At 31.9% G+C, this 9,924-nt stretch overlaps 1 protein-coding gene across 1 annotated transcript; it reads right to left on the bottom strand.

The window, feature by feature from the left end:
- Positions 1-2,404: 2,404 nt before the first annotated feature.
- Positions 2,405-5,391, bottom strand: LOC18597729 (laccase-17-like). The gene is made up of 6 exons (XM_007026911.3): positions 5,159-5,391; positions 4,893-5,044; positions 4,548-4,792; positions 4,332-4,460; positions 3,255-4,220; positions 2,405-2,886 (listed from the first exon to the last, which is right to left on the bottom strand). Exons 1-6 carry the CDS (start codon positions 5,285-5,287, stop codon positions 2,756-2,758), a joined length of 1,752 nt encoding a protein of 583 aa, XP_007026973.3. The 5' UTR covers positions 5,288-5,391; the 3' UTR covers positions 2,405-2,755.
- Between the last annotated feature and the right edge of the window lie 4,533 nt (positions 5,392-9,924).

The following is a 9,924-nucleotide window of genomic DNA, read 5'->3' as shown; positions in this document are numbered from 1 at the left end:
ATAACTTGTTTGGATGATGAGACAAGGAACAAGTGAGGCAGTTTATATAGTGGGAGAAGGACTGATTGGTTTGTTAATTAGGTGAGTAAAAATTCAGATAATCCCTGTTTCACTGTCGACAAGCTGTGTCTTCAGCAGAAACTTGCATATTTGGTCCGAGTAGCTGCTGGTGAATCCCTTTAGAGTGATGTCCAAGACAGACTAGTTTTTCATAACGGAAATCTAATTTGAACTATAAATTCCTCATCTTAAAGTTCCAAGGTACCCTAAATTAATGAAGTTTAAAGATGACATGAGCCTGATGAAGACATATAAACAATGGTTTATGTTACAGTCAATCAAGAATTGGTCCATTTCCATCATTAGCTGTTCTTTCTCTGATCAGAAAATCTTTCAAAACCCACTGACTGATTCTAAATTTCTAATTAAGGATTGGAATGAACCATTTTTATTCATTTTCAATTCTTTGGCCTAGGACATGAGGAAATATCTGAGGATATAATTGTCTTTGAAGTGAGGTAATTAGTTTTTAAAACAAAGTTTTATGGTTCCAGTAGGACTAAAATCCAAATTATTCTATACTTCAAAAGGAAGGTTGGAAAAGGATTGATGAATCCATTTATTAGAAAAGGGGGGTAATGTGGGCATGGGTGCTGGGTAGCCTTCAACCTCCTACCGTTTAATACGTACTAATCAAGCCAAAAGAGAATGTGCTTAAACCATCTGGTTAGCTGTCGGTTGTTCCTAACTGTACATCTCCAAGTTCCTTAACAGCTTCTGATAGGTACCTTACTGCAACATATCTTGCACCACCCTTGTCTCAATAGATCTAAATCTAGCTCTTGTTTTGGCCTTGCCTTCACTAACTGGAACATGTTAGGAATCAGCATGGATGAGACCAAAGTAAAGTGTTTACAATGGTTGGTTCAAGTAGGAATCGCCTCTGCTTTTGCTTTTGCTGTTGGCAGTCTGTAATTATCCATAGAGTGCTACATATTGCATGGGAATGGTTTTGCCAGGCCTTTGAAAATTGGTTATTTTCTATTGTTGGGTAAGAAACAGAAGAAAATTAATATATTTTTACATTCTACCTTCTAAATTTAGAGAAAAACATTAGTGAAGAAAAAATAATTTTCTTTTCTTTTTTTTATTCTTTCCTTTTTTTTTCCAACAAAAGTTATTTGAGTATTTCAATCAATTTTTTGTATTTAAAATTTAGAATCTGAACGAATCGAAAAATTGATTAATGTTAAGTTGACTTGTCAAGTAAAAAATATTATGTTGGATTTATTTATTTCTTGATGTAAGGTCCAATTTATCTTGATTAGAATGTGGAGAGAAATAATTTTGCTTATCTTTATTAAAAATGTTGTTGAAATTGTTGAAAAAAATACTTAAAAATGGTAACATTTATTGAACCGATCGAGATAAATTGATTTTGATTATTTTTCAAAATATAATTTGATCGATTTTCAGTTATTATTTATGAAAATTTAATTTACTCAATTTTCAAAATTTTACAATCCAATCAACCTAATATTCACCCTAAATGCTTGGTATCTTCAGCTGAAAGAGTATTATTATTCTTATCTGTATATGGGCATTTTGTTCCTATAAGCGAGGCTAAATAGAACAATTCCTCCAGAATTTAGATCAATCTTTTAGAATACAAAATTGGTAAATAATGAATTGGCTTTAAAACGTATATCGATGTCACTAGTTTTAAGGAAAAAATGATATAAAGGAAATTTAGAGAATATTAAAAAAGAAATGAGAGATTTTTTTTATGTGTCTTTTAGAACCAGATAAAAGTGTATTTATAGACATAAATGACTATTCCCAACAAATACAACTGTTAGTTTTCAAAAATCACAATAGTATATTTTCAATAGATACTTATAATAGTAATTAAAAATAAATATAATTTATTATTTAATTATCTTTATCTTTATCTTTACCTGCAAGTGGCAAGTACCTTTATAATATATTAATTATATATTATTAATTTAATTAATTTCAAGATCAATTAAAACTCAGAAAGCCCATCCATGACTTATTTGCACTTTAACCTACTTTGGTCTAATTATTATAGACTTATTCTCTTCTTTAATTAAATAATTCATTTTTCTTTATTTCTAATATGACATTTTGTCCTACAATTATTATTATTATTATTACTGAAAATATCCAATAAATCCTAGTAGTCTGTGTTGTTCACTCACAAAATAAATGAGTGCTTTGGGCAAAAAAAGAAAGTTTTTGACTGGAGGGTTAATTGTTTACAATTAGTTATATTTCATCTGAAACGAACTGGTTTAGCTTGGATGGATATAATAATGATCCACCATAACCATATAATTATGATCACATGGATATAAATTGCATCTCTTTTCATTGGAGCAACTTGAGCTAAGTAGCTGCAAAACTTGATAAGATTCAGGATGGAGTCTGGATGAAGCAGAGTGAACAGGAAAATTGTATTTGTAGAGATCTGTTTATGTAGATTCTGTCACATAACAATACTTCTTACGGTGGTAGATAGCCTGATGATAACCTATACAAAAAGCCACACCAGTTCTTTTTCTGGTGTTGGTGCTGGAGTAATAGCAGAACCAAATACAAGCTTAAGCTATAGAGCCAACAGCCTTTTCTCCTAGCATACATAAGAAAAGGAAATAAAAGAATAAAACGAATACCGTAAAATTGTAATAGTATAAAAAAAAAAAGGGAAGGGAAAGAGAGCAACAATCGAATTTCAGCATTTAGGAAGATCGGCAGGCGGAGGTAGCAGCTTCTGTTTGCGGCCGTTTCCATCGTTGACAACCCAAGCCATCTTCAAGCCCCAGCTAGTGTGTACTTCCAGATGGCAGTGCATAAACCAGACACCTATTCATGCACAATCAAAAGTTAATCGAAAGAAACAGACAACTGCATTTGATTTGATTAATGGTGAAAGAATATTTTTCTAAATCGATAACTCTGTTTGATTTATCCAAGTAAAATGATCTGCCAAGTTACCAGCCAAATTTGGTTGATTTTGAAAAATGTCTATTTTATGTCACAAGCTTTTCTTTTTGTTTTTTTCCTTTACAGTTCTAACAGGGTCAGGATTGATCACAACCTCGCATCTATCTAATCTGATATATGCACTAATATCTTCCTACTCTGACCAAAATTTTGTAGTGTAATTTCATCGTCCATATGCATATCTGATAAGTAAATTACATTTGAGTCAATGTAATTATGCAACTCACCAGGATTGTCTGCAAGGAAACGAATGGCGACCCACCCACCAGATGGCACGCCCACCGTGTTCCTCTCTGCAGGGTCTCGAAGATTGAACTTGGCAGGGTCCTTCTTGGGGTCAAAGTTGCCAACACCTTGACCCAACACGAAGAAATTGAACCCGTGAAGATGTAAAGGGTGGCTTTCTGCACCAAGGATGCTAGTATCCTGCATCACCAACTCCACGCTAGTGTTAAAAGGTAGCACCACCACCTTGGTGCCACTGTCCAACATTATGTTTTTAGGTGGTGTGCCTGTGTAATTAAACTTGACTGGTGGGTTCGCTGGGAAATTGGTGGTGTATACTCCTTTCGATCGGTTAAAGAAGTAAGCCTGGAGAAGAGCAATATTTGGTTGCACAAATGAAACATTGTTAACTGCAGCAGCTGGCCTAGTGTTGTTGGGACCTTGGCAAGTTTGGTTTTGTGAGCATGGGAGTATCCCTAGTCCCACCGTGAAGAAGAAGCGCCTATCAACATTTTTTGGGACTTTAGCAGGGAATTTAGCTGTGGCGAGGCTACGGATTTTCTGGTTGAATTTCATAGCATAGGTGGAGTCATTAAACTGTGGAAGTTTTGCTTTTAGAAGTGGGAGTTTCTTGTTATTAGAGTTTGAGGCAGAGGCAGATATCTCATACTCTAGAATTCCGATTGTCGTGGTATTGTCAAAAGTGGCAGGGCCAGTGGCATAAGGCCTGGCCGACAGAGCAAAGTTGGCGCCGGGGGTCTTGGATTTGGCCTTGAGAAGGACATTAGTGGTCTGCCCTGGAGTGATAAGAAGAACATCTGTTTTGAAAGGTTTGACATAGACTGCATCGGCTTCTACAACAGTGACGGTGTGGTTTGCAATTCTGAAAAAGAGCTCATCGTTGAGTGCAGCGTTGATCAGGCGCAGAAGATAGGTTTTACCTGGCTTCACCTTAAGCTTGAATGTTTCTGCATAAAATTTAGTTTTCTTGTTATTAGTGTGTCCCTGAACTTGAACCTTTCGGATGGAAATTGACAAAATATTGGTTTGCTTTAGTAACATTGAATATAATGTAGTACCTTTGGCTGAGCAGTTGTAAGAGGGACCTGGGAGACCATTAATGGTGAAAGCATCTGAGATATTCGGTGCCCCTCCAGTTGCCATGGCCTGGTTGATAATAGTTTCTGTATCTGCTTTCCACCACTCTCCTGCAATTCCAGGCAAACCTCAAAATTAATTCAAGATGCAAAATTATTCTTCTTCCAATGCCTGATGTGAGAAGTTGTGTCAATTACCAAAAATGATGGGAACTTCTTTGAAGGGTTGGGGAAATGGGTAAGAGGCATGTCGTTTTGGGAGGATGACAATAGGTCCATAAAGCGTAGCTCTTAGCCAAGAGATGTGAGCATGCCAAAATAAGGTCCCTCTTTGGCCAGTGATGGTGAAGTTGTATACATAGGATTGTCCTGTCTGAATTGGACACTGAGTGATATAGGCAGGTCCGTCAGCCCATCCAGTCCTTAGCTGTCGGATTCCATGCCTAGTTTCCAAGTGAAAAGTGAACATTTAATCAACTTTAAAATAAAATGCTAACCATTTTTTTTTTTTTTAAAGAAGCGGTGGGAAGTCAGATTTCATACCAGTGAAGAGTGACATTGTATTGAACATGGTTAACCACCTTGATGAGAAGGCGATCACCTTCCCTTGCTATTATCCGAGGCCCTGGAAACTGGCCATTGACCGTCACAATGCTCTTCGTTTGGCACAACCTTGTCACATTTTGCATCCTAATCTGTACAAGATTAACAAGAAAAAGACAGAAAAAGGGGGTGGAAATGTTAGCCTAAGCTATAACACACTTAAAAATGCACTAAAAGAGCCTAAGAAATGGGAAATTAAAACTTACGTCGAACTTGTAGTGCCTGGTAATGCCTGCATGCTTTGCAAGTGCCAAATCAGGTAGTAACGAGACTGCACATAACGCTAGGAGCAAAAGCCTGATAAAGGCTGATGATGTAAGAAGAACAGAACCCATGTCTCTTTTCTGTTTTCTTTTAGTAATATTTTATTGCGATGATCTAGCAAAAATGTTAAGGATAGTCAAAGTGGGATATAACTTGTTTCGATGATGAGAAAAGGAACAAGTGAGGCAGTTTATATAGTGGGAGGACTGATTGGTTTGTTAATTAGGTGACTAGAGATTCTGATAATCCCTGTTTCACTGTCGACAAGCTGTGTCTTCAGCAGAAACTTGCATATTGGTCCGAGTAGCTGCTGGTGAATCCCTTTAGAGTGATGTCCAAGACAGAGTCTATTTTTTCCTAATGGAAATCTAATTTTAACTTTAAATTCCTCATCTTAAAGTTCCAAAGTACCCCATGAGCTTGATGAACACATGTAAACAATGGTTAAGGTTACAGTCAATCAAGAATTGGTCCATGTCGTTCATTAGCTGCTCTTTCTCTTATCAGAAAATCTTTGAAAACCCATTGAATGATTCCAAATTTCTAATTAAGGATTGAAATGAACCATTTTTATTCATTTTCAATTCTTTGTTCTTGGACATGAGGAATGATTTGAGGATATAAATGTCATTGAAGTGGGGTAATAATTAGTTTTTAAAAAACTTATATGAAGCAAAATGGTTTGAGTAGGACTATAACCCACATTATTTTATAGTTAAAAAAAAGGATGGAAAAGGATTGATGAATCCATTTATCAGAAAAAAGGGGGGGTAATGTGGGAATGGGTGCTGGGTAGCCTTCAACCTCCTACCCTTTGATACTTACTAATCAAGCCATAAGAGAATGCGTTTAAACCTTCTGGTTAGCTGTCTGTTGTTCCTAACTGTACATCTCCAAGTTCCTTAACAGCTTCTGATAGCTACGTTACTGCAGCATATCCTGCACCACCCTCATCTCAATAGATCTAAACCTAACTCTTGTTTTGGTCTTGCCTTCACTAACTGGATCATGTTAAGGAATCAGCATGGATGAGACCATATGGTTGATTTAGCAGATAAAATTGGTGTGAAATCCATCTCTAAATGACTAATTTTAGATATAAAACTTGTTCTTATTGAAAAAATATGAATTTATGACAATAAATTTTACTCATGTTTTGTCCAACATTCAAACATTGACTCCTACCAGATTTTTCAATATCCTGTTCACAACTGTAATAGGAACAGCAACACAGCCCTGAGTCTCGGGCCCTGGTTCCCCTTATTAGCCGATGGAAACACTAAAAACAAGACAACTAAAAATGTAATATGCTGGATGTGACATATTCACCACAGGTTTTTATCCCAAAAAAGAAAAAAAAAATGGTGATTGTCTTTTGTTTGGTAAGAGAGAAAGAAGAAAATGAAATAGATTTATACCTTTTACTTTTCTCCAAATTTAATTCTTTTAAATTGAGAAAATAATTGTCTAAAATATATTGAATTCGGTTATTTTAATTTGATGTTTTCTATTTTGATCTTAATCAATTAATAAAAATAATGTTTTCAATTATTTCACTGAATATTTAATATTTAACATTTAAAATTTATAATCGAACCGATTATAAAATTGATAAAATATTATATCATGCGGCAATGTTATGTTATTCGTTAGTTGATATAGGATTGAATTTATTTTCAGAGACGAAGCTAGTCAACTTTTGTTGAAAGGTCAAAGATGAAGAGAAATAAGAATTAAAAATTTTTAAAATTAATATGTTCAATTTAATCAATAATTAAAAAATTCGTAATAAACAATAAGTTTATTTAATATGTAAATAAAAAAGAACAAGAAAAGAAAGCTTGAAAATGACAAGGATGGTTGGAGGTGAGGATGATTGGTTACTTCTTAAAAATGGGTGGACACAACTCACGCTTGAGATAAATGTTGAGGTTTAGTGGCTCAAGTATCAAAAAATCATTTAGACGATTTACATATTTTTTATTAAAGAATTTGTCAATTGTTGTCAATTTACTCATACTTTAATCAAATTTTAAAAAATTAATATAGTCAATATCTCATATCCTTATTTTATTTTTATTTAAACTTAAATTACTAAATATAAAACTATAATACATAATATATAAATGATTAAATAAGATATATAAGATTGCATATAATGGTTAAATATATAGAAAGAAAGAAAAAGATAAAAAAAAAAGTAAAATACCCTTACTTCTCTAAGTTTTAATCTAAATTATACGAAGGTCTATTAGTTTTTGAAATGGACACTTCACCCTAATGGTACAAACACCGTTAACAGAAGTTATGAAAAGACTAAAATACCCTTTCTTTCTTTATTAATTTAAAAATTATTATTATATTTTTTAAAAAGTAAAAAAGAGAGGGGGCACCGATCGGTGGTCCCTAGTTCACCAAGAAAGGGGAGCACTGGTCGGTGCTCCCCAGATGGGGAGCCTTTTTTTAATTAATAAAAAAATAAAATTATATAATAGTAATTATAAAAATTAATCAATGGTAAAATTATCTTTTTACCTTTGTCACATTAATAAGTTGATGGAAATAATAATGGTCAATGGTAAAATTATCTTTTTACCTTTGCCACATTAATAAGTTGATGGAAATAATAATGGTTGACTAACGGCTAGATTTATATGTCCAGTTGAAAATATTTTTTTGGGTAGAGTGTTTATTTCGAAAACTAATGAACTTCCGTTTAATTTCAATCAAAACTTAAGAGTTAAAGGTATTTTACCCTAAAAGAAAACTTTATCGCCTTTTAATTTCACACAATAGTAGTGAGTGATCCTTGTCCTTCCTCATCTAAGTTCCCTAAACTCATAAATCTCTTAAATCTCTTTTTGAAGAATGAAGTGTGTTTAAGTGGTAAGTTATAGAAAAGCAAGTAAAGTAAAAATAAAAAAAAAACAGAAAAGAGAAAGAGAAAAAAAGAGAGAGTAAGATATGTGAAAAAACTTAAAAATTAGAGTGAAGTTGACTAGAGTTTGTGGAATCATTTTATTATTTTTTATTTATATTAATTATTAAATAAAAAATTATTTTGAGAGGATTATTAAAAATATATAATAAATAAAAAATTTTAAAAATTTTGAAAAGCCACAGCCCTCATAAATATACTACTCTCCAGAGTCATTAAAAAACTATATAATAAATAAAAATTTGGTATAATATACAAAAAAACCCATAAACTATTTTAAAAAATTCAAATAAACTCTTATACTTTTATTGCCCTCATCAAGTCTTTATATATATTTTTTAACCAAATAAATCATTGTACTTTTTAGTTTGAGTCAAATAAGCCTTTATGATTAATAATTGACTTAATCAAAATATCATTTGTTATTTCATGTCACGTGACACTGATATGGTATGTTAAAATTTCATAATTGATTATGATATAGTATATTGACGTATCATAATTCACAATGACATGACATGCTAATATAATCATGTGATATTTTTTTACCCTCCACATTAATAATATATCAGTGTCACATAGATATAAAATGACAAATGATATTTTTACTAATAACAATTAACCAATCATTGGTCATAAGGGCTTATTTAACCTAAAATAAAAATACGAAAACTTGATTAAACGTAATAAAAAAATAAGAGCTTATTTGAATAGTTTAAGAGGCTTATCCGCCCCTATTTTTTTTATTAGATTATAAACTTAAATAGTTTTACTTATTTTTTTTCAAAATGTAGTCTACGATTGTTCAAAAAAAATTTTGAAAAAATAATCAAATCTATTCAACTTATGAATTCAACCACTATCGATTTTAGTGTATAATTCGATCAATTTCGAATATTTTTTAATTTTTTTATTATTTATGAGAATTCGATTAACTCATATCTTCCACTAAATACGTAGGTATAATTGTTAGTCAACCATTAATATTTTTATTTGTTTGATGACATTATAATATTAAAAAATAATTTTATTTTTTATTAATTTTAAAAATTATTATTATATAATTAAAAAAAAAAAAATCAAAGGAGCAATGAACGATGCTCCCATCTTTGGGCTTGAGGAGCATCTGTAGTGGGGTAGTTAGTAGGCAAATGGGAATATCATCGACCGACCACATTGTTTGAGAATAAAAAATATATATATTTTAGTTATTTTATTATTTTTTTAATAGTGTTTATATTTTTTAAATAGAATATTTATTTTAAAAATTAATAGAGTTGTCCGAAATTATGATTAAAAACTAAAAGACGAGGATATTTTATCTAAATTTTAAATGGTTGATACCTTTTGTTCCTCGAGAATTTGGACCATCCGGAGTAGGCTGTTCTGTGCATTTACAACATGAATGGGTGTTTTGGCCCGAAATAGAAAGTTTTGACTTTTGAGTGCTAATTGTTTACAAATTTACAATTATACTGCTACTATCTTGGGCTAAAGGGTTTAGACCTTAGACTTTAGATTCCCAATTGAGAATTTAAAATCAAAACTGATATTTTTATGTAATTCTATCAGAATTTGTAATTAAATAATGTCAAAGTTTCAAAGACAAATGCTATTATTTGTTGCATAATAAAATATCAAAATAAACGATATTTACTGTCAATAATTATCTTAATTTATTTACGAATTCTATTATTATGTTTATTGATAAATTTATGAATAAATTAGCTGCAATCTTTGTAATAACACACATTATATTGTGAAAAAATG

The sequence above is a fragment of the Theobroma cacao genome, chromosome 5 (assembly GCF_053813885.1).
Source record: "Theobroma cacao isolate CCN51 chromosome 5, ASM5381388v1, whole genome shotgun sequence".
In the NCBI taxonomy this organism is placed as follows: domain Eukaryota; kingdom Viridiplantae; phylum Streptophyta; class Magnoliopsida; order Malvales; family Malvaceae; genus Theobroma; species Theobroma cacao.
This window is presented reverse-complemented; position numbering and strand designations above follow the sequence as displayed.

What these genes read in the sequence shown, in the direction of transcription:
- LOC18597729 (XM_007026911.3), bottom strand. Translation starts at nt 5,287, where the DNA reads ATGGGTTCTGTTCTTCTTACATCATCAGCCTTTATCAGGCTTTTGCTC. An exon ending in TACAATGTCACTCTTCACTG is followed by an intron (nt 4,793 to 4,892) that starts GTATGAAATCTG and finishes CTTGGAAACTAG; the next exon opens with GCATGGAATCCGACAGCTAA. An exon ending in AGAAGTTCCCATCATTTTTG is followed by an intron (nt 4,461 to 4,547) that starts GTAATTGACACA and finishes CTGGAATTGCAG; the next exon opens with GAGAGTGGTGGAAAGCAGAT.